This window comes from Tubulanus polymorphus, chromosome 3 (assembly GCF_964204645.1).
Source record: "Tubulanus polymorphus chromosome 3, tnTubPoly1.2, whole genome shotgun sequence".
NCBI lineage: Eukaryota > Metazoa > Nemertea > Palaeonemertea > Tubulaniformes > Tubulanidae > Tubulanus > Tubulanus polymorphus.
This window is the reverse complement of record NC_134027.1, coordinates 6,011,458-6,037,635: the sequence shown is the minus strand read 5'-3', so window position 1 is coordinate 6,037,635 and position 26,178 is coordinate 6,011,458. Positions and strand designations below refer to the sequence as shown.

The window sequence follows — 26,178 nt, the reverse complement described above, 5'->3', positions numbered from 1 at the left end:
TACAATTAATGTCCTGTCATATCAAAATGGCTTTGAAATATCGACTGATAGGACTTGGAAACAGTTGGTATCTCCTGAATCCTAATTTTATTTGATAAGTATTAAATTGATAACGACGTGGATAAAACCGAACGAACGCTGTGAACATGACACATTGCTATTTCATATTTACATCCAAACGAAAAGGTAAGCTTCTCTCATAAATTACATTCCCATGTGTATATCATAGTTCTGTCGCGTTTTATGATGAAATATCTCTTTGAAATCATTTTGTTTTTTCACTGATACTAGATATATGACTCTAGACCTCTTTGAAACTCTAAATACGTATAAATGGTGCACGTTGAAACATACCTATCAAAGAAACCATTAGACACGTATTTCGATATGCCTATATGGATTAGGCTTATACTATTTGATGTTTTCTCCTGGTCCTCTCGTGATCGTTGGGCATATGGGTGAAAAGGATAATAACAACGGATTTTCTCCAACTCGACAGCTCCAAATGAGGTTTAGCTCGTTTATTTGATTTTTGGGATATTTTTTTTCGATTTCTTACATGGCTCACAGATGAACTGGGCTGGTCGCATCGTTATTGTCTTGGCATTATCCACGGTTATTCCTATCGATGCCAGTCTTACGAAAGAAGATTTGAAAAAATTCGGAGAGCTGGTGCTGGAAAAAATCAAAGAATACGGACCGACGGTAGCTAAATTTGTGGTGCCGATTATTGTGAATGCCGTAGTCAGTAAAATCGTATCGAGCATAGCTAATGGCAAGCGGTCGATTGAAGCAATACCACGAGATGTTATGTAAGCAAGTACACTCATTATATCAAAATCTAAATGAAAAGTTCGATTGGTATTAAGTTCTGTATTGTAAGTGTTGAGTATTGAGTCAATTGAGTAACACACAGTGTGTTACTCTTTATTTGAAAGTAAGATGGAGTTTACTATTTTTACCACGTATATCTTCAGTGAATCACAAGCCGAACAAGAGCTAATTAACGGTATTAACGTTGAAATGGACCGACTGCAAGGCGAGTTTGATGAGCTTGTAGAGAAAGAAGGCACAGATAAACCACTCGAAAAACTAGGCACATTAGTTCAAAGTATGTAAAGAATATAGATTAAAACAATTCGATGATGATAATTCCGCCGCACCAGGTGCTTGTTTTGTCTGCAAATGATTCTTTCAAATCTCGCCGTACCAAATACTAGTTCCAGTAAATGACTCTATGCGAATGTAACTAAACCGACGAGCATCTCTGTGATCGTCATATGAACGTATATGATCGCATACGATGAGCCCGCACACTTTTACGATTTCCTGGTTCATAAACTTACTGGATTCTGTCACTGGGATTTTCATCCGCACAATAAAACCGCATGCGATCTTACGATGGTACGCGTGATGAGATCGGCTTCAAATACCACCTCACACTTTTAAGTCGATACGAAAAAAAATCACGCAAAAAACGATGATACGATAAATCGTAAAGGTGTACGTGCGCTGGGCTTTTTCTACATAAATCGTGCTGATCTTTATGTAAACCGTTAATAATAACATCTATATTATCTGGATTGTATCAATCCATATCAACAAATTATGGGCGTCAAATTAGATAACGTAACATATACGGCTTGTAATGTATTGGGAATTTGAATGCGATACTTACTCAATACTAATTCAAACTTCTTTTAGAGGCTGTTGGTAAATTGAAAGAATTCGTCGAAAAATTCAAGGACATATTTGCGGAGGTTCGTATCATTATAGATGAGTCCTGCCATTTTTAAACGTCACGATTCACCAATCAAGCTCGTATCTCATCTCGATTCATTCTGTTATTTATATATTTTCAGATGACTGGATATTCCTTGGACAAGGTAAGTATTTTTTCCTGGTAGCGTTAATGATAGCATGGTGGCTAATTCGGGACACAGAAAAACGTGTAGTGCGTAAAGTCTGTTGTGTGATGTGAGAGATTGCATTATTTTAGGTCGGATCGTCAAAAGGTTTGTTCGCTGATCTGGATGAGAAAATCATTGTTATTGAAAAGGAAATCAAAGAATATATTGTCAGAGTCACACAGAGTGAAAAACAATAGTTCTATCGTCCCACAAACGACAACAACATTTTCTTCTGTCCATTAATGATCTTCTGATATGTTTTGAAATTTCCATCTCTAAAAATGTTGTTTTCACGGAATAAACTAAGTATTGCTTAGTGAAAAGTTTAAGATAAATGGATCACCGGTGTATTCTCTAAATTGCAGACGGAAGTACGGGGATAATCACCATACTGTGTGTTAGAGTATTCTTTACAGGCAACTGAATTTGTCGTAACTTTGTAGGTGCAAACGAAGCGCGCAATGGATGGGGAAGAAATAAAAGGAAAATTGCAGGCAGTAATTGACGAGCTCGAGGCTCTTTTAGAGGTACATAAATATCCGGACAAAAAGACCAAGGGAGAACCCTCTTTTTTGTTAGTTCACCGATGGGGTTTATATATTAGCCATAGAAAATTTTGTACGTATCACTCTAACCTGGTTTGTCGTATTTCTCGAAGACAGTTAGTCAGATGTTACGTTTTTAGTTTGTTTTTCCACGGACTCTTAAAACCCATACTGATTTATTTTATTAATTGACAGAGCAAGTGCTACAAAGCGGTTTCTCCCTGCGCTACGCGTAATCAATGTTGCGAACGGGTTGCTTATGAGCTGTCTCTTTCTGATCGGTTGTGGTTCCCCCTGCTATGCTTTTGCACACGCACACCCTTCGACAGACGTTCTTTTGAAAAATTTCAATCCTAGCACATTTCTCTCACGTAACAAAATGATATTTCCATAATTTCTTGAGTGTGAATATATTTCTGACGTCTCATTGCATAATAGAAATGCAAGACTATGACGTTAAGAATATACCCAACTTAGAGTGTTCAGATCCAATGATGCCCTGCGTCAGTGATCCTATAAGAGACGTTAGTTTCCCTTGATCTTACAGCTACAAAACATGAATCCCGCAGAGATCAGTAAAATCTTTGTCGATAAGATAATCAGCATCACTACAAATGTAATTGGATGAATTCATCGACGCCGATTGGTTCTCATGCAGAATAAAAGCACAACGTGGTTTATTTTTTTACCGATAAACGTTTTCGATTTTCGATCGTTTGGTGGCTGCACAACAATGATTAGATGGAAAGTACAAAATGCACTACACAGAAAACCTGATGAATATCTTGAGATCTCTATCAAATCAGCACAACGCACTATGATTCTACATAACACATTTATCTCGGGCATTTAAGTCGAATATGTTTTCCAAAATAAATCAAAAGGTGCACGAAAACGTTCACTTGACATTATGGCCGTTTTTTTTGCAGTTTAAGTTTCCAGCAAACGAAGCCATTTATATGCTGCTATCGCATGTAAACAAGAATATGAGTCACTTACTTGATCAAGTCTTGGTCGTACCTACAGTGATTGGTTAGGAAACAAACAGATACAATTTGACAAAAAGCTAATTAGATTATCATATATATGTATACATTATTACTTAATCATCATTATATACATTTTTATATAATCTAAATCTACGGGTTCCTTCCAGCACAGTTTAGCTATTTTTTTGTCTCCGGTTTTGGTTTCTGCGAACGGGATTTGAAATGGATCTTACGCCGAAAACCTCACAACGAAATAACCCGTCGTCGAATGTGCCCCGAATGAATAAGAAACTGCATCAAATAACAGATTACAGAAAATCAACTAGATTTAGATTCATAGGGGCCAATACCGCAGGCCGAGATGATATTTGATGATATCCTTGATTTTCCAGGAGCTTGGTTGCAGAATACGATATTTGCCTTCAAAAATATCTGTCCATTGTCCGACAAACAGCACCGGCGGGCAACAATCATTAAACATGAGAAGTTGGTTGTTGGGTATTCTTAATCAATTATTGAACGTTACTAATGGAATAATTGGATAACATTCGATCACCAATTGATATATGAAAAAATAAAAATGTTTTTCAGAATAAGCTGTTTCTTCAGTGAATAAAGCCGGCTTAAGGTCGTCATAATCCACACATATTGCATATATTATCATAATTATACACACAGAATGCTTGAATCATTGGTGATGTTTCCCCGCTTACTTCAGCATTCGCACGCTTTCGCTATAGACGACAAGACGTCGTAATTTGTGTTCTTTTTCAAATTAATTCTTTTGGGTGAAAAGAGAACAGGGGAACAATTCACTCGAAATCATGGTTAATCGAGCCTTCGGTTCAAGCCACCGGAACAGCTTTTTCTAAAGTCACAAAATTGATTTTCATTCAACATATTATCGTCAATGCTGTAACCATAGTCATAGATGAACATCGTCTTCTTTTCTCAGCTATCGGTTGAGGTCGAGTCAGTGGACCCATTCGAGTATTCCATCAAAGATTTGGTGCGCGCAACTTTAGGTATTACGCTGACGAACATCGGCTGAACCCCGCAGTTAAATTTACTACTTCAATTTTAGTAATAAACATCGTTTAGCTGATTACATGAGGAATAGTTTTATCATTGTATTTGGTTTATTTGCCAGTAATATTACAAACAGAATTATGATTAATACATAAATTCAATGAACAATCAAATCAGACTATTAACATATAAAATCCCAAAATTGCATACATTTCATCTTTGATTGGATGTCATCGGAAATATATTCTCATTAGAATCTCGATTTCCCAGCAGTTTTGAATGCTTTGATTTAATTCAAAACGTGCTGTGCATCTAAAACGCCAATGAATGGCGTTTCGTGGTGACCGAGGTATACTTTGCCATTGTATAAAAACGCCTCAGTCATTCCGCCTTTAATCACGAGTCCGGATGGATCGTGGAAACTGTTTATTATATTTCCGTTGGAATCAACTTCGATGAAGTAACTGTGCGCCGGAAGAAATACGTTATACACGAACATCGGGGTAACCTGCGAGAAGAAACTGAGATTTTGGAATCCGTTGAGAAAGCAGCAAGGAATACGTTGAGTTGAGGTTCTGATACCTTAGCTATAAATCTTTTGATCGCTGGATATGGGGCGATTAGATCGAGGAAAGGTCTCGTATATTTTTTCAATCCGGTTGTACTTGAGAATCGAGTGACCAGTAAACCTATATAGTACGTGCCGTGAGGTGTAAGTTTAATGTTATCAGGATAGCCAGGAACATTGTCCAAGAAGATTTCTCGCATACCAGTTTTTGGCCCTTTCAGATAAAGCCTGAAAAAAAAATTCTCACAATGATTTCGTACTGGTGAATCGTAAGTCAAATTAATAGATTATGTATAATTTATACCTAGTGATCCTATTTCTATTCATTTCGTTGATTAGAAGGAACGAGTTGTCTGGAGATAGGGCGATACCGTTGGCCATGTACAGTTCATCGGCTACTGTCCAACTACTATTTTTCACCGGGTCGTACGCGAGAATTCTCCCGAAGTTGTTCGTTTCGATCACCTCAAGTTTCGCATCGCGACGCGTCCATTTACTGGACGATTCGGAGAAATATACGATACCATCGTCTGATATATCCAAACTGTTTAGGAACGTAAAGGATTTGCCATCTACTCCTGAAGATAGAACAATCTTTATTTGCGGATAAGATATAAATATTACATCAGTAAGAGTAACTTCAAAATAAACATTCATAATCTCAATCTAACGGGTTTACGAATAAAAACCCACAGTAGATTTGTAGAAACAGTTTATTTCCTAACGGTTTCGAGGTTAAAACTAAACCTCATCTTCAGAGGAACAGAAAAATACAATCAATATATTTTTTGTTCCTCTGGAGATGGGGTTTAGTTTTAACCTCGAAACCGTTAGGAAATAAACTGTTTCTACAAATCTACTGTGGGTTTTCATTCGTTAACTATACTGAGATTTATATCAGTTCACTACAGTCAATCTAACAGATGTATTCGTAATATAAAGACGATGGTCACGAGAGAACTCTCGGAGACGATTCGCGATAAATAGATAGATATGAGCTTCAGCCATTACCTTCAGCTAAAATATTCTCAATTTCTCCGGATGGAAGGTGGATTTTGAACAAGCCCTTGTAACAATCGACAGCAAACAGATCCCCATTTTTGTCTACTTTCATTCCTTTAACCCTTCCGCATAGTGGCTCCAGGTCGTAAGATCGTCCTTTGTGGAATAAAAACACATATGATCATTATCGTTAGAATTGTACATGTTAATCGTTTTGCGATTTTAGAAATTCTGTTCTGAATCGATTCAACATCTTTAAATTCTCATCATTGTTGGAGATTACATACCACAATCGGGATGGTCAATTCCGGTTCTCGCCAAAACCGATGCAAAGCCATCGGTGCTTATCTTCCAGATTTTTCCATCCCAAGTCCCTGTGTACAAGTTTCCTGAAGTAGAAGTATAAGTTCATTCTTATATTTCAGGCGTATACTTGGATAAAGGTATATTAATGTAGTGTCTCCTTGCCACATGTCGTTGATACCAATTATACGTCATGACCACTCTCGTACTCCTGATTCCTTATTAGAAACAGCATCAGGATATGACGTCCATAAACCTGGGTGATACCGACCTTCATTGTCACCAGCGAACGACTCCGGACCGATTATCTTCCCTTCGAATGCTTTAACGACATTTTCCAAAACTGTATTTGCCTCTAGCGCACCAACAAGTGTTGGTGGTTTTTCGAACCTACGCGCAATCAAAAAAGACGATACTCAAAAAAGCGGCGGAGGAGTAATAGCACTAAATGTAATACGAAATTGGCTTACACGTGTGGTCTTGGATCTAATGGACTGGGTATAAGATATATCCAAATCGAAAGCACAGCGACAACCACCGATGATATTATCAACCCGTACCTGCAATGCGAAGTAAGTTAGACATGCTTTTGCTTTTAACGCCATTAATTTGTGAACTATGCAATCTACTTACTTCATTTCTGATTATTAGTAAACAAATATAAATACACACCGTATACCAATGAGCGATATTACCGATTCGACCAGACGCGTCTATTATGGTCGAAAGTTGAAGGCCGGGTTAACCAGACACCGTTATGAAATAATGTTCTCAGACTGAACCAGGTACGTAGACTTTTCCACGCACCGGCTTTGAAAGGAATTTCATGAATGGAGGTGGGCGCAAGGGACAGCCTCCTGGTCTTCAAGGACTATTCACTTGGCTGAGTGCGGCCCGGAGCCGGTAACAAAGTAAAACTTAAAGGACAGTGTCCCGCGGACATCCCTTGGCATTGCTTTGAATCGTTGGTAGCAAAGTTTATTAGATACGTGCATCTGAACATGACTAATATAAAAAAATGTACTTTTGGTAATATGCCACAGCTCGCACGATACGACGGCGGTGCCTGTCTCTTGGTGTTTAAATTGTTTTAAATTGATACTTAGTACAGTTAGCTTCGGTGAAGGATAATACTGATAATCGTCGGTGCGCGATAATTGTTTACAAGTGGATGCGGAAATGTCAAATTGTGCGATAAGATAAATGATTTTTCATTTGTTTTTCGCGTCTTTTCCTAAAAGCAGAGTTGCGGTAGGTTTTGATGTGGCGAGAAAACACTTGTAAACTGTTATACTTTATTTTCTTAGATACCATTTGATAAATTCCATTTAGCAGTTTAGTATTTTGATATACATCATGGCCTTTTAAGCTATACACACACTTGACTTTTTTCAAATCAAAGACAAAAAGAAAGTGGATATTTTGCCAATAATAGTCCATATATTTAGCCAATTAGATACAGAGCAATATCTACCGATGTAACAGAAATCGACAGGGAATTGGTATTTTCCAACTCGTAGTTCCAAATAGTATAATTGAAATAGTACATGTGAGTTATTAACCATAAATAAAGAGACACGTTAGTAGGATTGTCTCTGAACAATTGTCTAGAAGTATTAATTACCAAGTGTCATATGAGTGTATATTTGAATAGGCCGGCCTTAATTAATTTGTTTCTATCGGATGCAGACTTCGAGATTATGTGAACACAGTTTTCACTGGCTGGAAGATTCCTCGCATGCCACACAGTGAATGATAGCCTGTAATAGACCATTGAAGTAGAATGCGATGTGGTGAGGGTCTGTGGTTGGCGTGAGGCAATCAAACGCTGTTCAACCAAGGATGAATGGATGTTACATTCTTTTTTGTTGATTCAGGAAAACCCAATCGTGTGATTACAAGCTATTCATGATTATGATGTTTGCAACAGGAAGTGATTTTTCTATTAATGATTAATGCTCTTCATTTCAGGTGAATATTTGAATTGTATGTCACAATCATTCAGAAGTGACACAACATGTCGACATTCAAACAAGAATTTCGGTGCCATAATTTTTGTCTTGGATATTTTCGAGATGACCTTTTCTATCTTTCCCAGGTAAGCATTTTTAAAGTGGTGAACTACATGTATTTAAGAAATGACACCTTGTTTCTCTTAAATGGCCGCGTCTTTTTGTGAGCTGCTGTGAAATTTGAAATCAGTTCATTTGTATAGCTACCTGGTCTGTTATGGTCAGCTTGATCACGATTTTAAAGTATTGTACAGGGCAGATAGGCAGCCAGCCGGGTCAACTTCTAAGCTCAGCAGAAATGAGAAACAAGCTATCAATTTGTAGTCTGTATATCTTTACTCATTGTCACGTATTAAACGTATGCTTGTTCTTTCTTTCAGTGGAATTTGCCTCCAATCGTTTTCCTGATATATCGTTTCATTGTGAGCGCATATGTGGTTGGTTGCTTTGTGTACTCTATAGTCGACTATGAACATTCTGATTTAGCCAAAATGCACAACCCTATGGCATTTTTGACGATGTGGTCGTATCTGATGTTAGCGCTACATCTTCTTTTGGCATTCATCAACTCCAGTACTCGTGTTATATGCGAAAAACGAAGCTGTCTGCGGCGTCCGAATGATGAGCCAAATTTTCCATCGTACGATGAATACCATAATCTGGACACAGCCGAATCAAGTAGTTCAGCCGGGGAAAATGAAGTGCACATCCTCTCGCCACATACCATTCCATGGAATTTCAAATTAGATTGGGTGCTGTTTTCGGTATGTTCAGTTGCGGCAATTATGGTCACAACAGTCTATTTTGCATTCCTCTATCCTGACATAGCTAAACAATCTAAATCTAAAGCCCCGAGCGTTAAGGATATCAATGTACATGCTATGAATTCCGTAATAGTTCTTCTAGAAATTCTACTAGCTGCATACCCTGTTAGATTACTTCATTTCATATATCCAATTAGTTATGGGCTGATCTATGTCATATTTAGTGCAATCTATTGGAGCTTCGATCATAAGAACAATGTATTGTATCCGGGGGTTCTAGATTGGAATAACCCTGGAATCACGTGTGGGATGGTCGTGGGTATTGGCGTTTCTATGATGATTTTGCACCTTATTTTCTATGGTATTTTCAGGTTGAAAATATTTTTATACAAGAAGTGTTTTGATATAAATTGATTTTTGTGATTTGTATTATGATGGCTTGGATTAGCATCGAGTTTTGGTGTCATCGTCATCAGCATCACAAGACTTCATTTCGATGACATGTTTCTAGATTAATGTATTTCAGTGTGATATTTGTCTGAATCTCTAATGGAGTTTAATTCATTCTTTAATCCTGCCATTCAATGAATTTGTTTGAATCATTATCTTCAATACTACCGGTAATTGTTATCAATGATGAGGTTCCGCTGTAATTCAGTATCACCATTAATTTCCCTATGCGATAATATACTTAATCAACTGAATGCATTGTTGTTGATTTAACAGTCTTTTAGTTTGAAATTATGCTGTTGGTTTTGTCTAATGTTTGTATACATTGACTTCCTCATATTAATATTTTCCTTTTTAGAAATGGTCACAATCCCATTACACTTTATACTTGTATTGAATGTGAGTTTATTCGTTATTTTGTTGCGATGTATGAACTGTATTGGTATTCTGACCATGTTTTGTTTTTCAAAGATACCAAAAACCATATGATTATTATGCACAGGCTCATATCATAATGAATTAGGTATGTTATTCTTGAAAGATAGAGAGATAGCTAGACCAGAATATTGTATTCCTATAAATGTAATTCCAATGTTGTTATAATGATCTAAACTAATTATGATGTACACTTATTTATATTGAATTATTGTTTAGATTGATATTTTAGATCTAAATCATATAGACCTACATATATAATCTTGTTACATATTTATATCTGATATGATGAAGAGAAATTTGTGTACTACTTAAACATAAACGTCCAAATGAAAGTGATTTTTTGACAGAAATTATATTAATAAATCATATACACTGTAATTATTTATTTGAAAATGAAATGTGTTTTCACTTTGACGTACGGGTATGAATTCAACGTTGAGAAATAGTGGAGCGATTGCTCGATGTCCTTGTTCTGACCGGGGCTTGTAGAAAACGAGTGAAACGATTTCATCCGGAATTATCCGAAAATGTACTTTTCCAAATAAATTCCTGCTATTCTATCATAATGTCTTTATTCGACCAATGAAATCTATTTTCGTATGATGGCTATAGTTACACGAAGTATGTGCAGCTGAAAATGATACCTATCGACTGGTTCACTTTTGTAAAATCATTTCATTTCTATAGCTGCCGGGTCTCTTGTTGTTATGCCTAATCATAATTTGAAAAAAGTAATGTACAAGGTAGACAGACAGCCGGTCGGGTCAATTTTTAAGTTCAGCGGAAATGAAAATCAAGGTATCAGTTTTTTTAGCCTAACTAACTTATCATAATGCTAATGAGGTATGAGATGCTATCCACACACGACTGCTGGCTGATTGGATATTGTCGTTTGATGATTTCTGATTCAGTAATTGACGGATATGTTTTATCCAGAACGGTATCAGTATGAGGACACTAACAGCAACTAACGATGCTGTCAATTCAATGGAATAAATGAAGTTCTCTGTATTATCGTATACCCAACCTAGAAATCAAAATGATACCACATTAGATTATATATTAGAATTTATCTATTTATTAATTAAAGATCTAAGAATTGTAGATTAGCTTATATTACATCACCCAGCAGCAGGGCGTTCATTCGCTCATTAACAAAGTTCCGCCTAGATGCCGGCCTTAAGATTTGAGTATCGATTTCAAAAGATTCACTCATTCAACACTTTTTCATTCGTTTTCGTTCAAAATATGTACATGTTTCCTAAAGATGATTTAAGGCCAAATTATAGGAAAAAGCACAATTTTCACCACAAATATGGTCATTTTCAAAAATTTTCTGCGCGAGTGCCATTTGCGTGGGTACCTCACAAAAAAGTTCCACTTTCATGACAATCGACTGTTCAAAATCTTCTTCTGAAATGCATAGTATTTATCTTACCAGCTAATGGACCACCGGTCATATAAGCAATTCCTGCAGGTAGGAACATATACTGCACAGCCATTAGAATATATTTCTCCTCGAGGATGTCGACAATAATAAGATGAGTGAGTCCTCCATAGCCTCCCAAAGCTAATCCTATTATGACTACTAAAGTAACGGCGGCTGCAAAACCTTCAAATAAAGGAACTATTGCCAGAGTGGCAGTTAATAGAATATTAGCCAAAAGAAACAAAGTGAATGTATCAACGCGGGGATGGTGGCATATTACAGACACGACAAATCTAGCTATCATATTACTTATGCCTAAACAGGGTACCAAATATCTAGCGTGTTCTATTTCTAATTTACACAAATCCATGAATCCTGAAACTATATGAATATATATAACAGATACACCTAAATACAAGAAAAACACCGACAGAGTTACACATATGAAAGCCGATTGTCGTAATATTTCAAGATTTAAGATATTACTACACCCAGAAGTGTCTCTAATACCGGTTTGCTCTTCATGAGCGAATTGCATCGGTGCGGATTGAGTAACTGACCCGCGAACATCTTTTGGCTTCGTTAAAAGCGTGTCCTTTGGACGACACGTTTTACTCCATTTTCTCAGTATTAGGCTACATGGGACAGCGTTTAGTGCTAAAGCGCCCAAAATGACAACTGTTCCTCGCCATGTGTAAGCTTCTATGGTAGCATTTATTAAAGAACCATAGACGATAGTTCCCGACGCAGCCGCAGACACGACGAAAGCGTTGGCTATCATCCTGTGGCGACGGAATCTGATCATAATGTAAGCTAGAATAGGTCCAACGTGAAACGAATGAGCCATTCCTGAAATACAATGAAGCAGAGAAAACGAGGAAAAGGGCAAATATAGTATTTCAAGTTGATTTTCTTATGATTCGATTTTGTGATCGAATTTACCAGTTATTATCCATAGAATAAAGATCACCCAGAGGTTTGTGGAAAATGCTGAACAGCAAATAGTTATGGCATTGACAATGGCAGAAATGATCAAACACCGCCTGAGACCAAATCTCTTTATTATCACACCAGCGACAGGAGCTGTAGAAAAAATCAGTATATATTTTAACATATTTATTTGGAATTTGGTGCATCATCATTTTTACCCATTCTTTGATTGATGTATCCAGAGTAGGAGCAAAACTACTTTACGCATGAATCTTTTAATCTAAGACGTAGAAATGTCTTTCTTAACGAAAAATGTTCAGTGGCACACTTTGGTTCAACGGTCAATCCACAATTAGTGGAATGAATATATATTTAGATTTTGACTAGGTAACAACTTACCAAATACCATAGCCGCTGCTAGTGTTCCTGTTCCAAGCCATGATGCTATCCTGTATCCTGTATCAAAATATTCTGCCCATTCAACGACAAGAATCCCTAGAGTTGTATGTGTTCCACCTAAAATCTGATGAATTCCAGCAGCAGCTAGAATAAGAAAACATCCTTCAGTTCTGCTCGGTTCATCGTCCTCTGATGCATCAGTACTTTCGGCAGTGACGTCCATATTGTTTCTGTAATATCTGATTCATGCGCCACTCCTACAGGTTTACCAACATAGGACCCTGTTTTACGTTCCATATATATATCTATGACCGTATGACGAGATCATTGTTAAATGATCTCTTATCAAATGATATCGTCATAATGACGGTCAGAGTCGAAACTTTTCGCTATCAAAATCTGAGATTCAAATCGACGAGGGAAATAGCTTTTCTCAAAAACTTTACACAGATTTTTACAACCCACTACGTAATTAGCTCACGAATCAAAATTTGTTTTGAGTATCATCGAAAAAGAAAACAATCACATTCGAGATTTGAAAGTTTCTGAAAATCAATGGAATAACACAAAATAAGAACTAGGCCTATTTTGTATGAATATGATAACAAGGAAGTGTATATGCCACATGCAAAGTGCCTTGATAAAACGCATGAGACAAAAACACTCGGTACAGATGATATCGAAAACGGCAAGAGTCAAACAAACGTGTATTTTTCGCGTCATTTTGTAGCATTTATAAACTAAAAGCAAAAAGGCGTTAAATAGTAAACCATATAACTACATAGCTCATGATTAATCATAAGATATGTTCAACGTGTAGACTTTCGTCGCAGGACCGCGAAAATTCTAACCGTTATCTGCACTAATAAGTTTATTTTGATTGTAGCAATTTGGTTAAAGGAAAAAGCTTACAATGAATGATACATTCCTAAGACAACTTCTCAAATTTAGCGAATAGCTGGGCAGAATACGCTACCACTCGGAGCAGTTTTGGCGATTCGAAGTTCCAGCAATTTGAACATACGTACATTCGTACAAAATCTATTCCTGAATCTATAATCTGGATGTGGTCCGGAAATCTTTTTAACGAACGGGGTTCTTAACAAGAAAGAGGTCAGAACGCTAGTGAGGTATGAGATGCTATCCACTCACAACTGCTGGCTGATCGGATATTGTCGATATCTGATGATTTCTGGCTCAATAATTGGCGGATATGTTTTATCCAGAACGGTATCAGTATCAGCACATTGACCGCAACTAACGATGCTGCCAATTCAAACGAATAAACATAGTTCCCAGTTACATCATATGTCCACCCTAAAAGATATATACAAGAAGAGAAGAATTTTATTGAATGAGATACTTTTGAATATTCATGCAAATTTAAAAAAAATGAAAATAGTTGCATCAATAACTTCCGTAATTTTTTCAGTAAGGAAGAAATTCTTTTTACAGTCACTGCGATATGATGACGATTGTAGCAGTACAAAAACAGCTCGATAGGACTACCGAATACTTACCGGCTAATGGAGCACCAACCATATAAGCAATGCCCCCTGCCAGGTACATATACTGCACAGCCATATGAATATATCTTTCCTGGATCGTATCAGCAAGAACTATATGAGTAAGTCCTCCAAATCCGGACACAAATACTCCAATCATCGCTGCTAAAATAGCGGCGGCTGTGAAGCCTTCAAATAAAGGAACTATTGCCACAGTGACACTTAATAAAATGTTTGATATAAGATACACCGAGAATGTGTCAACGCGGGGATGGTGACATATTATACACACGACAAATCTAGCTATCATATTACTTATGCCTAAACAGGGTACCAAATATCTAGCGTTTTCTATGTCTAATTTAAACAAATTCATGAATCCCGAAACTATATGAATATATATAACAGACGCACCTAAATACAAGAAAAACACCGATAGAGTTACAAATATGAAACCTGGTTGTCGTAATATTTCAACGTCAAAGACGTTCCTCCATCCTAAAATGCCGTCGGTAGTTTTTGTTGTAATCTCATCGATATGGATCGGCGTGGCTTCGTTGTGAAAAATGACCTCTTTATACTTAGGTAAAAGTATTTCTTTTTTACGACATGGCTTATTCCATCTACGGAGGATTATACTAAAGGGGGCCATATTAAGTGCTATGGCACCTATAATGAGAATCGTTCCTCGCCAGGTATAAATATCAATTGTAGCACTCATAATGACACCGAATACGATAGTTCCTAATGGAACAGAAGATACGACGAAAGCGTTCGCAATCGACCTGTGACGACGGAATCTGATCATAACGTAAGCTATAATAGGTCCGACGAGAAATGAAATCACTATTCCTGAAAAAAAATTAAAAATCTTTGAAATAGGCATAATCGATATTGAATCTCTGAAGCTTTCGGAGATCTCATACTCAGAATGTTAACTTACCATAAATCATCCATAGAAAATAGATCACCCACAAATTCGTAGAAAACGTCGTACAACAAATAGCGATACCACCTACAATCGAAGCACTTATCAGACATCGTCTTATACCGAATCTCTTTATCATCGCACCAGCGACAGGAGCTGCAAACGGATAGAATTTCAACTAACATATCCCTTCACATTATGATAAACCATCAAACTTCGTGTTTTACACTAGATATTTACAGCAAAACTCACCAAATATCATTGACGCTGCCACAGGCGCCGTCCCCAACCATGATGCTATCCTGTATCCCGTGTCAAAATATTCTGCCCATTCTACTACAAGAATCCCAGTGCTTAGATTGATACCTCCCACAATCAGGTAGATTCCAGCAGCAGCTAGTATTAAAAAGCATCCTTCGATTCTACCTGGCTCTCTAAAATCATCCTCAGAATTATCGTTGGTGTTCATCATTTGATTCAATATTGCAATGTCGATGTATGCGTGATTTCTGGAACATGTTGCGCGAATGAATTCTGTTTCTATTCATATGCACATGTATTTATGTCGACAGATTTTTTTCAATCAATCGAGGCATTTAATTCAGGTAGTTATCTTCTGATCTAGATATGCACGTAATTCTGAGCTCAGACCCGTTTTATATTCATTGTGCAGACGAGGAATTCTCATTCAGGTTAGACTGGAGTGATATAATTGAAATTGACCGAGGGGTCCTTTCACCGAACGATTTGAACGAATTCATTACGTATATGAACATGTATATGTATTTTTTGTAAAAGGATCTTTATCTTGGAATGGGTCTGATTTTCCCTCTATTCAAATGTATAGTATTGCGTTTATAGGATAATGAATGAGAAACCTTAATCATTTCTGAGAATGGATCGGCGGGTTTCGCAGCCATCTAAACTATATGGTATGGGTCATTTGAACTTCCTATAAGAACCATCATTGTTGATGACATTTTGCAATGTCCATTACACAAGGCCAAAATGAATGCTAGGCAACGTTCTGGTTTATGGAACTGAGAAATCCACTCGCAGATCAAGATTTTAGAAAAGGTTTTGAATGAACACTTTATTTTTTCGATTCTTTTGCAAATTCGTACTGTACATATTTATCTTATCGATTAGCTGTACATAATCATTATCATCGAACAAGTCGGTATGTACAAGAATTTATCTGCTAGCCTGACATACACATATACAATAGGAACTTCGCCGGGTGGCAGCTTAGCGAATAGTAAGCCTTGATGAACACACATATTGCACAGTATTTCAGCAAATACTCTTTCATATCTTCATATAGAAACATCCATAAGGGCTTTAGCAAATCTTTGATATCATTTACGAGTGGATATAAACATATTTTGAGGAAAATCGTTTACTTAAATCAATTTTCATTCGATGTGGTGTCAAAAATAACATGAATAAAGAGTTAATTCAAGCTTGAGAATGATAAAGACTTGGAAATCACTTAAGCACAATAGAGTTGTTTGACCAATGACAATGACATGACATAATCTAACAATTAGCGGTAATTTTCTATCAACTTATTCAATCAGAGTCCATAATCATAACAAAATATAACTGGGTACCAAAATGATTAAATTCAAATGATTACATATACAACTGTGAATATAACTACATGTACTATGGAATGGTGGCTATAATCGTAAAATATTTTGATGAATTTGGGCTGTACAGTAATTTAACTAGATGGAATGAACAATAACAAATATAAATCAATCTTCATCACTCCCACTCCAGATATCATCTTCATTTGATGCATTACTATCAGCTGGTGGTCGAGTAACCGGTATCATATCCATTATACTCTGTAGAGCGCCACTCGCGGCAGCTTGTTTATCTTCAGTCGACGGTTTTGCACCCGAACCCGATATGCCTTGACGACGTAACCGCAATTTGTTCGATAAATCATCTAACATATTCATGGGAGAAGGCGCGGCTGGTTTGTCATCCCTTGGTTTTCGTTCTGGTCTCTTATTCTTCTTCAGAGCGTTAATGCCACCTGATTTTCTGATTGATGCCAGTAGATCACTGCGACCACCATCGGAAGGAGAAGTAACAGATTCAGTCGGAGTTTCTGGAATAGGGGTTGTATCTGGAGCTGATGTTGGAGGGGGTGGGGCGGGAACGTCAGCTGGAGGAGGAGGTGGTGGTGGTGGGGGAGGTGGTGGTGGAGCAGCTGTCGGAGGTGGGGGTGGAGGAGCATTAGGTGCAGGAGGAGGTGCACCTCCTCCAATATCAGTAGGACCATCTGGTAACGCTATGTCGGGTTCAATTCCCGGAAGATCTGGCACATTTACAGGAACTGACGGAGCAATGGAAGCTCCTCCTTCTCCGATGAAGGACATATCATCTGCTATACCTGAAAGACAATAAAAACAATGAAAACCCATTAAATTAATCCAAATTTAACTACAATATCTACGATACAGGTTATCAGTAACAAACCTGGTAACTCGAGGAATTCGGGAACCAACAACTCGGGTACATCACCGGCAATTGGAATGTACAAATAATTCTCATTGGGAGCTTTCTGAAATTGATCGCCGTGTATTATTGTACTGGGAGCTCCTGCTAAACCATCATCCTGCAGATCATCATCTGTTTTACGTGTCTTAGTAACCACTCCGAGAGGGTCAAGCATTACATACTTCTTATACCTAAAAGATAGAAGAAATCAATGTGATGCTGCTCATGTTAGGTGAGTTGTGACCACACTCTTTATCCCAAGCGAGGTAAATAATGGTATTCATTCCTATCAGATACTATATCCTTAAAGATATAAAAGAATGTAAAAAAAAGAACACGATGGCACATAATTTCTCACATAAAATGCTGGCTTCTTTTACTTACGGATTTTCACTTGTATTGAAGAGCAAAAGAGAACTGACTGAGCTGATGTTTTTCGGCAAGCGCCCTAATCCCTCCTTCTGCTGGTCTGCTACAGTTGATTTCGAATGTATATGAACGTTGTAAAACTGTAACTTTTCTTTCAAGATTGCTTCATTGACTTCCACATGTTTTGCAGTAATATGCCGGTGACTGTGCTTGACCTCTTGCAAACCTCTTTCAGCTAAAAAGGAAATACGCTAAAGAATACTGAACTGAAATAAGAAGTAATTCATGCAATTTTTGCAATTTCAATAATTCAGTACAAATTGTAATTGGTCATCATAAAGGAGCATTAATTATTGAGCATCTCATTCAGATTTCATCTGATTCAGTGATTTCTTACCTTGAAATAATGTTTTGTAATTTTCAGCCTCTTCAGGAGCGGGATATTTTGCGCTTGAAAATATTTTGGTTGCCTTATTTGTACCCTTAATGCTATCGATCTTCGCCTGAGCATCATTTATCCGACCAGTAATGCCTGAAAGGCGCTTTCTATTTTCGGCAACGCGATCACAAATTCGTGTAAAAACATCATTGGCAACTTTGTCCAGATATTCCAGAGCATCCGCTATTTGAAAAATTGTTTCATCTTGGCGCAAATCAGTAGGAATCAATGGAACATTGTAAGGCCGATTCTGCATTACTTCGCACGGAGTTGCCTTCATTTTTTTCTGGAATAAGAAATTAACATTATTGACAATTCTGGTCTGATTAAAGGTTTAAGAATTGTAAGATACGGGGCAAGGAGGGACTTGTATCCATCCTGGTACCTCCTGTGTGTCAACGGCACGCCCATGTGTAGATTGTGGGTCTGGCTTCTTTAAATAAATCTTACTAACTAAAAATTACTATATACTTACTTTTTCGGGTCTTGTACACTATTGATCGGTTTGATCGTGGACTTGTTAATGATAGAGAGTCTTTGCACAAGTGTTAAATTCGATATGACTAAAGGCATCGCATCATAACAAAATTTATCAATATCTATTTTCGTGTTTGACGTCTACCATATTGAAATCATGTGACCCCTTCTTTAGAGTGTATTTTTGTGTCTTCTCCGTTGGCGTAGATTCATACTATACAAATCAACTTATTTGACAATTTAGAAAACATCATAAATTAATAGTTAACTAATGACTTTTATCTCGATTAAAAAGAAAGTAATTATTTCTATGATTCCATAAATTTCATATAGCAAGCCATATGGGTTACTAACAGAATACACTTCAATTCATATATACTTCAATTCATAGGTGACGCCACCATACGGCGAAGAATCGTTAGACTAAAAAACTAAAACAGTGTCTTTAACTTATATCATCCACGATAAAATTATCAAAAAACTACCTTTCAGTCAGACTGCAGACTTTGCTGTCAGGTGAAATGTACTTCTGATTTTACTATAAACTCCAAAGCGACTGTTGATACTCTAGAATCGCTAAGAATAAGATTTACTAATGTCATTTTATTTCATCTTCATGCACTTTCCAAAAAGGCCTTCCACATGTTCCAAAAATGATTATTGAACTATTAACAATGTATTGGCTTTTGTAGGTAAATGGATTTTATGCGATGGCATGGCTGGAGGAGGCTCTTTCCAATAGTGCGTGCTGATGATGCTTTAGCTGTAAATACTAATAACTCGAATCTACCACCAGCTACAACAGTCCCGATTGAGGCTGCTACTGCTTTGTTTCCGGAAAAACCAAAACCGTCGCTGAGACCGGTTACTGATGCGGATGTCTTGGAATACTTAAAAACAGAAACTGGAAGAGATCGCGTGAGAGATTTATTTGGGAAAACGTAAGTCGGATACTTCAGCTAAACTGAACAAAATAGGCCTAATCTTCTCAGTTTCTTAATACATTTTGTCACGGTATTTCTTGCAGAGATAAAGGTGAATATTCAACAGGTTTACAACTGATAATGGCATGTGGAAGTCAGACTGCATTATTAGCCGGCTGTATATCCTCAATATTTGGCTCTCGAGAGGGAGCTGATAATTTTGCCCGATTACATCAAGCAACAAAATTTCGAACAAAATTTTTAGGAATGGTAAGGATTGAGGTTATCATAGATATCAGAGTTTTCCTCCTGAAATTCACGTTGTTTTGTTGAATTTTTTCCTGCCCTGCTGCTATAGACTATGTTTACATTCCAGAGAACATATTACAACATGGTATTATATCATAGTCTAAAATCTGGTCTTAGGTGGAGCTTCAAAATTGGAATTTTCTGTACGTCTTTTTTGTAAGTTAAAACTATTTTGCAACATGAATATAATGACTTATCGGTTATAACAAAACCTTGGATTTAATCCCAAACTGGACCATAGTAGTTTCATACTGTGAATAACGAACTATTGGTTATAATGAACATTTTTACTGGTCCTCTGAAGTTCATTGCAATGAGGTTACACTGTACTTTAGGATAGAGGGGATAACGGACTACAATGTTCCATTGTTCTCTTCAGCATTACTGTATATTGTTATCATTTTTGTAGAATGGTCTCTCAAACGATAGCTGAATATAGAAATAAAACTACTCCATTAGAGTATGGAATTGCTGGAGGTATGTACAGTTAACGTCAAAATATTCAGCAAGTTACTTCCTTAGGAACTCTATTCGGTCAGGTGAAGATTGCGATAAGCTGTTACCCCAAAATTTCTTCAGGCTTATTATCTGGGCAAGAGTACTTGTTTATAATCAGTATTTAATTGCTTCTATTTACAGCTTTTACTGGTAGTATTGTGAAACTGAATATGGGCCTCCGTGGGGCATTCGTTGCCGGTCTAACTGGTGGTGTTCTTGGGTATGTATGAAACATTGAAATATTTGTGCATTTTGAAGTAAACTCGTCCTAACAAGTCAATCATTTACTTTAAGGTTCGGTTTTGGAGGTATATTTTGGGCTGCGATGTACTCGGCGGGATTATTACAGTCAGACAGACATTCTGAGGAAATTAAACAAAAATTAACTTACAGGAGGTTTGTGTGTTTTAGTAATAGTACAACAAGCTATCCTCCTAAAACATATTGAGTATAGAATGCTATCTAGTCTTTGTAATATTTGACTAGATCATGGGCTGTCCATTAGGTGACCCATTCAAACGTTAGCATGTTGAAACTGGTCAGCTTACATGTATATTGCTGTATATATGATGTTCTACACCTTGATTTTTTTCAGGAGAATGATGTTTATCCAAGAAACAGGTCAGCTACCACAAAAACAAAGCGGTGCTATGTAAAAGATGTTTTTAGAAATTTAATAAGCATTACGAAGATGCTCAGAACTGCAATGTACTTGTCTGAACTTTTGAATCGTACTGAATAAAACATAGGTTTATAATAATCACTCACTATCTTATTCTTGGTTCATATCGGAGAATTTCATTCACTGACGATTATATTTCTGTTATAAAGTTTTCTGAAATATATTTGTGACGTATTCGTATCGGGATTTTGACCTGTTACAGACATCTTCTGGAACCAGAAACATTGGTTCATCCTATTTGGGACGAAATTCTAGGCTTGTGAAAACTGACAAATCTTTATATCCAAAGTTCCACTGTGATACATGTAGTCTGAAAGAGAAATACTACAGCCACTTCTGCTGGCGAGATCATAGTGAGCACAAAGGCGTGAAGCACTTGTGGGGGTCTTCCTCAGAGTTTTGACGTATTCTAAGCCAGATGGATTACCGGTAATAAAGAAGTCTGGGATAAGATCCTTGCAGATTCGGAAAAGGTGTACATCAATAAAGTGAAACATGATCGACTAACTTTTTGGTCCAGCCAAGGCTGCCCTGGTACGTGGGAACTTCTCAGGTTATATATACATAAGAACTGGCAATATCTATCCAAATGAGCCTTTAGACACCTTAGATTGGTTTTACTTGAGATTCAAAAAGAAGGAAAATAAAATTCATATTTGGTAAAATCGTTCCTTTTTTATCAATAGATTTACATATACATCAATCTCATTTGGATCGTCACTAATAGACGGTTTTTGTGTACAATATTTCTGTAAAGGCAGTTTCTTGATCTTAAAAGTTCAATGTCTAGATCTGCGAGAAATCATCCTTCAAGATGTATGGACGGAATGATCAAAACCTTCACTCAGTTCCAGCTGTGAGTTTGATTTATCGCCGAGTCAATTAATTACCAGTAGTTCACATGTTAAGAACAGGCCTATTTCACTTTTATGTTCTACAATTTCAACAGCATGTACGTATGTGCCAGGTAAAAGTATGGTGAGTTAAACACATTCACTTACCAGGGTATAATGGGAATAAAGTAAATTCTGACTCATTAGAATAACGCTATACTTTGAACATTTATCTGACATTTTAACAAACTATCTTCGGTAGATTTGAACTTGAAATGTGACATAAGAAAAGATATCAGTTACACCTTTAAGTAGAATCAACGGAAAGAAAAATAACAAGCAACCAGCGTTCAACTTCGAGTTTTTGATTCATCATGATTGTGGGCCACCAGGAGGAAACAGATCAATGGTATGCGCATTAAGTCCAAATGTAGGTTCTCCCATTGCAAGGGATGTCACAGTTAATCCACTGCTTAAGTCAGTAGTCAAACCTTCTTTCTCCTGAAATTCACAATTCACAACAGGGAAATTCACAATTTGGAAAACCACCTACAATTACATTGCACTAAAATACAAGACTCTTATTCGATGACAATTACCCGTCTGAAATCTAGCATCATTTCTTTAAATGCCATAAAATCCGTGAATGTGAATAGCATCTCAAATATTTCTCCTTCAAGCATATCTTTTTGAGACCTACAACATTTGATGAAATATTCTGTCGAGTATTACCAATTCCAAAAGTAAAATTGGGGTTGTTAACGCAATTCACTGAAACTTACAACAATTGAGTAAAAAACTCCTCCAAGTTGAATCCTGGCATTCGTCTGTTGAGCTCAGTGTCCAGGTGATGTTCGAGTATAGTTATCTGGAATGAGATTTAATCAGACATTGATAAGGATTTGTTAAATTTGGGTATAACAAGATTTCAATCAAAGAAACATAATAGTAGCAGATAAGCTTCGGTTAAAATGGTAGTTAAAACTAAATAGCAGGCCTAGTATGGCACAATAGCTTACATATTCCTCATGAATCTCTGTATAGCACAATTTATTTTCATCCGTATCTAAATCAAACTGAAGGTAGTATTTTTCTAAGAACGATTGTTGAAGCTGATGAAATTGCTCTTCTGTATTACGATAGATGAAAAAAAAGTGAATTAACAAGGGTTCATTTTCACGATAAAAAAATACTCTGATCCATGAATAAGCAAGATGGAAACATACCCATTATAATGTCTTCTATATGTCCAATAGTAGTATCAAACTTTTTATCACAAGGAGTTGAATCGCTAAAAACAAGTAAACTAAAGGTTCATAACACAGAATACGGCAAAAATACGGTGGTTGGTAGCAATTTTCATAGGGAATATCTGCCAGATATCATCAGTGCAGAAAAATGAGGCCTTTCTGTTAATCAATAGTGGAGCCGGTTTTTAAATGCTAGCACTTTAACTGTCGTAATCACCTACCATGACATGGAAAGGTCCTCGGCTTCTCCTTCATCGAAGCTTCCAAGTTCCATATCTCTAGAAGTTGATTGTTCCATCGATACACATTCACGTTCATCCTTAGCAGCAGCAGCAGCACTATTCGCTGCAACAGATGGTTCGGAGGATGACCAAGTCGGACCAGCTGCAGGTAGTGCTATCTTATTCGGCGATTGACCTGTCACTGTCGTTGGAGGTCCACCGCCATTCTGATCACACGCGTTATGGCCGCTAGTACTGGTAGTGAAAGGTGCATCAGTTTGCTGTAACTTTTCTGAATCTGGAAATCAAATTCGCAAAACATCAGAACATACAGCTTTGGAACAGAACACCCTACTTCACTAACCCATATCCTTCAGACTTTAAAGAATATTATGCCACAGGAAGTAACTTCTCTCGACTCTTTTCTGACTGACAGATCCATCCCGTCTTATTGCATAGTTAGTCACCTCCGTAGTCTGAATACCAGTCGTTGTTACGGGTTCAACCGTTACAACCGTTGTCTGGGGAACGACGGCTAGGTACTAATAGACGACTATAACCTCCGCGGATCGTCGTGAAGAAACAAAACCCGGCACAGCAGTTTGAGTTAGTTAGCCTAACTAAATTTAGTAGCATGATGGTTAGACAGGTTACTGACTTAATTGAAGGGTAACCAAGTCTGATATGGTATATGCTGTACTTAAATTACTTTGTTCTCCTACTCCGGATTAATTTTTCGTGAAGTGTAAATTGAAAATGAATATGTGACGACGAATAAATAATGGTTTACTACGCGATTTCTATACTAACCCGTCATGTTCGTAGCCATCTTGTTTCCGGATGCAGTCATGCTAAGTCACGCATAAAACCCGTCCGAAACTATTCATATTTTCAAATTAAATACAATCTTTTATTGAGACTTTACGTCAAACACGGCTGGCTCCGGTCACGGCTGATGGACGAGGCATGTAGGCCTATTTCACGGGTCTATTAAGATATATCGCCCCAAATGTAATCACCATCTTTAGCTACCCCTCCATTCCATTTGAATCTCGCGATATCTTTCTTTTGCCGGGTTTTCCATTGTGACGCCGCGCCCCTTGGGCACTCCCGGCATATAGGTTTACCCTTGTTTAACCGGCCTAGCATTATGTATGTTTTTTATACGTTTACTTTTAAGCTTCAATGAAGAATAGAATACACGAAGCTTTATAGTGCTTTGCATTACCTAGCAAACTTTATAATAGCATGAATAAAGAGGATTTTCCCTGCACTCCCAGTACGCCGTGCGTGGGCCGGTACTAGAATTTCCTCAGTATCGGACAACACAACAGAACGATAGGCCTAGAGTCAATTCCACTTTATTCAGATCGGATTTATCCGGATTTTCGGTTAATTTGCCTCAATTTTCAGTCGGAATTCTATGGATTGAAATATCGCTTGTCAAAGAACCTCACTGTCGGGTACCACAGTAAGGTGCACTAGATCGTAGAGCGACGGAGATCACTGTGGAAGAAACCACTTCCAGGGGTGAACGTTTTACCCAATATTGTTAATCCAAAATCCGGTCTAGTCCAAAAGTGCCGTATGTATACTTACACCCCCTCCCCCGAACCGCGCCCTTTGTCTAGTACAAGAATAAAACATATCATAAAGGCTCATAACTTTTTGAAAGCCGAGGCGAAAAACACGCCGCTGGGCCATCAGTTATCATTACATATTTCATGCACCTAGTTTCAATAAAGCGATCGTCGTCTTGTGTAGGCATGTATGTACAGTGTAGTTTGTTTTCGACAATCAAACTGACTAATGAAAAAGTAATCATTTAAATAATCCAGATTTCGTGTTCAGCAAGAAATCGACAGTCCAAGGATACGAATAAAGCGGAATTGCCTGTATGAAATAGCTGGCTCGTTATGTCTTATTGCCTAGCGACATCAAAAACAAAGTGCAGCTAGCTCTATCGTGATTCGATCGAGAGTGAAGGCCTATACGCGCAGCTGTGACACTTTTTGTATCATGTGCATGAATCCTCTCCCAGCAAAACGTCACACCGCTACACCGTCACACCGCAACACACTTCGCCTCTCAGACAGGTTTAACGGGGATCATTCTATCACGATTTAGGCGAGGCCCAAGCTAGGTCGATTGCGGTGAATTTGCACTGTTCCATCGCAGGCATCATATGTCGTACGTTTAATCATCTGCGTTCTGGGTGAGTATAATACTGACATTAGAAAATCATTCATAATTAATTCATTTTGCAATCGAAAATTATTATCAAACCGCGTACGGACTATTCTGAAATACTCTCACTTCGTATCAAAACTTGTGGGGAACCAACTTACCCCTGAAAACAGACCGTAGCCTAATCTGCAATTCTGGCAACGTGGAATTTGAATTCCACTAAAGTAATCAGTGTGTGTTTTAAAAACAAAATTTACATTCAAACTGCTTTAAAA

The 26,178-nt window shown here is 37.4% G+C and overlaps 7 protein-coding genes across 13 annotated transcripts; 3 read left to right on the top strand and 4 right to left on the bottom strand.

The window, feature by feature from the left end:
* The first annotated feature begins 53 nt into the window (after positions 1–53).
* On the top strand, positions 54–4,553 carry LOC141902775 (uncharacterized). 5 transcript variants are annotated; one of them, XM_074790658.1, is made up of 7 exons: positions 54–186; positions 571–812; positions 978–1,111; positions 1,705–1,760; positions 1,863–1,886; positions 2,354–2,437; positions 4,400–4,553. In XM_074790658.1, exons 2-7 carry the CDS (start codon positions 571–573, stop codon positions 4,493–4,495), a joined length of 636 nt encoding a protein of 211 aa, XP_074646759.1. In that variant the 5' UTR covers positions 54–186; the 3' UTR covers positions 4,496–4,553. The 5 variants fall into 5 exon arrangements, with proteins under 5 accessions (XP_074646759.1, XP_074646757.1, XP_074646758.1 ...); XM_074790656.1 differs by lacking the exon at positions 4,400–4,553 and adding an exon at positions 3,837–3,993; XM_074790657.1 differs by lacking the exon at positions 4,400–4,553 and adding an exon at positions 3,385–3,521.
* Positions 4,554–4,762: 209 nt separating this feature from the next.
* Positions 4,763–6,984, bottom strand: LOC141901253 (adipocyte plasma membrane-associated protein-like). Its single transcript, XM_074788372.1, has 8 exons — positions 6,980–6,984; positions 6,817–6,906; positions 6,618–6,736; positions 6,331–6,432; positions 6,047–6,199; positions 5,346–5,619; positions 5,056–5,269; positions 4,763–4,981 (listed from the first exon to the last, which is right to left on the bottom strand). Exons 1-8 carry the CDS (start codon positions 6,982–6,984, stop codon positions 4,763–4,765), a joined length of 1,176 nt encoding a protein of 391 aa, XP_074644473.1.
* Positions 6,985–7,496: 512 nt separating this feature from the next.
* On the top strand, positions 7,497–10,349 carry LOC141902771 (protein rolling stone-like). 2 transcript variants are annotated; one of them, XM_074790652.1, is made up of 4 exons: positions 7,497–7,597; positions 8,318–8,444; positions 8,739–9,122; positions 9,494–10,349. In XM_074790652.1, the coding sequence occupies exons 2-4, from the start codon at positions 8,364–8,366 to the stop codon at positions 9,524–9,526; spliced, it is 498 nt and encodes a 165-aa protein (XP_074646753.1). In that variant the 5' UTR covers positions 7,497–7,597; positions 8,318–8,363; the 3' UTR covers positions 9,527–10,349. The 2 variants fall into 2 exon arrangements, with proteins under 2 accessions (XP_074646753.1, XP_074646752.1); XM_074790651.1 differs by having other exon boundaries at positions 8,739–10,349.
* Positions 10,350–10,534: 185 nt separating this feature from the next.
* Positions 10,535–13,189, bottom strand: LOC141902766 (monocarboxylate transporter 14-like). The gene is made up of 4 exons (XM_074790643.1): positions 12,769–13,189; positions 12,382–12,522; positions 11,449–12,288; positions 10,535–11,037 (listed from the first exon to the last, which is right to left on the bottom strand). Exons 1-4 carry the CDS (start codon positions 12,989–12,991, stop codon positions 10,838–10,840), a joined length of 1,404 nt encoding a protein of 467 aa, XP_074646744.1. The 5' UTR covers positions 12,992–13,189; the 3' UTR covers positions 10,535–10,837.
* Positions 13,190–16,267: 3,078 nt separating this feature from the next.
* On the bottom strand, positions 16,268–19,180 carry LOC141902767 (WASH complex subunit 1-like). The gene is made up of 5 exons (XM_074790644.1): positions 18,999–19,180; positions 18,482–18,809; positions 18,100–18,319; positions 17,695–17,906; positions 16,268–17,608 (listed from the first exon to the last, which is right to left on the bottom strand). The coding sequence occupies exons 2-5, from the start codon at positions 18,801–18,803 to the stop codon at positions 16,962–16,964; spliced, it is 1,401 nt and encodes a 466-aa protein (XP_074646745.1). The 5' UTR covers positions 18,804–18,809; positions 18,999–19,180; the 3' UTR covers positions 16,268–16,961.
* Positions 19,181–19,395: 215 nt separating this feature from the next.
* Positions 19,396–21,471, top strand: LOC141902772 (complex I assembly factor TIMMDC1, mitochondrial-like). Of its 2 annotated transcripts, none has more exons than XM_074790653.1 (8): positions 19,396–19,516; positions 19,693–19,941; positions 20,028–20,193; positions 20,300–20,388; positions 20,642–20,709; positions 20,872–20,950; positions 21,025–21,126; positions 21,326–21,471. In XM_074790653.1, exons 2-8 carry the CDS (start codon positions 19,697–19,699, stop codon positions 21,384–21,386), a joined length of 810 nt encoding a protein of 269 aa, XP_074646754.1. In that variant the 5' UTR covers positions 19,396–19,516; positions 19,693–19,696; the 3' UTR covers positions 21,387–21,471. The 2 variants fall into 2 exon arrangements, with proteins under 2 accessions (XP_074646754.1, XP_074646755.1); XM_074790654.1 differs by having other exon boundaries at positions 19,410–19,523.
* A 614-nt stretch (positions 21,472–22,085) lies between these two features.
* Positions 22,086–24,544, bottom strand: LOC141902773 (ADP-ribosylation factor-like protein 2-binding protein). The gene is made up of 7 exons (XM_074790655.1): positions 24,527–24,544; positions 23,717–24,014; positions 23,472–23,536; positions 23,265–23,374; positions 23,028–23,113; positions 22,845–22,941; positions 22,086–22,746 (listed from the first exon to the last, which is right to left on the bottom strand). Exons 1-7 carry the CDS (start codon positions 24,531–24,533, stop codon positions 22,618–22,620), a joined length of 792 nt encoding a protein of 263 aa, XP_074646756.1. The 5' UTR covers positions 24,534–24,544; the 3' UTR covers positions 22,086–22,617.
* Positions 24,545–26,178: the final 1,634 nt, after the last annotated feature.

Bases quoted from the DNA above. Each gene is read 5' to 3' on its own strand.
- LOC141902767 (XM_074790644.1), bottom strand. From the start codon at position 18,803: ATGAAGGCAACTCCGTGCGAAGTAATGCAGAATCGGCCTTACAATGTT. The intron at 18,320-18,481 runs GTAAGAAATCAC...TTTCCTTTTTAG, and splicing joins TTACAAAACATTATTTCAAG to CTGAAAGAGGTTTGCAAGAG. The intron at 17,609-17,694 runs GTTTGTTACTGA...ATTGTCTTTCAG, and splicing joins CGAATTCCTCGAGTTACCAG to GTATAGCAGATGATATGTCC.
- LOC141901253 (XM_074788372.1), bottom strand. The intron at 5,620-6,046 runs GCTGAAGCTCAT...TTCTATCTTCAG, and splicing joins TATTTTAGCTGAAGGTAATG to GAGTAGATGGCAAATCCTTT. The intron at 5,270-5,345 runs GTATAAATTATA...TTTTTTTTTCAG, and splicing joins AATAGAAATAGGATCACTAG to GCTTTATCTGAAAGGGCCAA.
- LOC141902772 (XM_074790653.1), top strand. From the start codon at position 19,697: ATGGATTTTATGCGATGGCATGGCTGGAGGAGGCTCTTTCCAATAGTG. The intron at 19,942-20,027 runs GTAAGTCGGATA...TATTTCTTGCAG, and splicing joins AGAGATTTATTTGGGAAAAC to AGATAAAGGTGAATATTCAA. The intron at 20,951-21,024 runs GTATGTATGAAA...ATTTACTTTAAG, and splicing joins CTAACTGGTGGTGTTCTTGG to GTTCGGTTTTGGAGGTATAT.
- LOC141902773 (XM_074790655.1), bottom strand. The intron at 23,375-23,471 runs GTATGTTTCCAT...ATCGTAATACAG, and splicing joins TATAGAAGACATTATAATGG to AAGAGCAATTTCATCAGCTT. The intron at 22,942-23,027 runs GTAAGTTTCAGT...CAAATGTTGTAG, and splicing joins GAGTTTTTTACTCAATTGTT to GTCTCAAAAAGATATGCTTG.
- LOC141902766 (XM_074790643.1), bottom strand. From the start codon at position 12,991: ATGGACGTCACTGCCGAAAGTACTGATGCATCAGAGGACGATGAACCG. The intron at 12,523-12,768 runs GTAAGTTGTTAC...TTTTTTCTACAG, and splicing joins AGCAGCGGCTATGGTATTTG to CTCCTGTCGCTGGTGTGATA. The intron at 12,289-12,381 runs GTAAATTCGATC...ATTGTATTTCAG, and splicing joins TATTCTATGGATAATAACTG to GAATGGCTCATTCGTTTCAC.
- LOC141902775 (XM_074790656.1), top strand. From the start codon at position 571: ATGAACTGGGCTGGTCGCATCGTTATTGTCTTGGCATTATCCACGGTT. The intron at 1,761-1,862 runs GTTCGTATCATT...ATATATTTTCAG, and splicing joins TCAAGGACATATTTGCGGAG to ATGACTGGATATTCCTTGGA. The intron at 1,887-2,353 runs GTAAGTATTTTT...GTAACTTTGTAG, and splicing joins CTGGATATTCCTTGGACAAG to GTGCAAACGAAGCGCGCAAT.
- LOC141902771 (XM_074790651.1), top strand. From the start codon at position 8,364: ATGTCGACATTCAAACAAGAATTTCGGTGCCATAATTTTTGTCTTGGA. The intron at 8,445-8,738 runs GTAAGCATTTTT...TCTTTCTTTCAG, and splicing joins ACCTTTTCTATCTTTCCCAG to TGGAATTTGCCTCCAATCGT.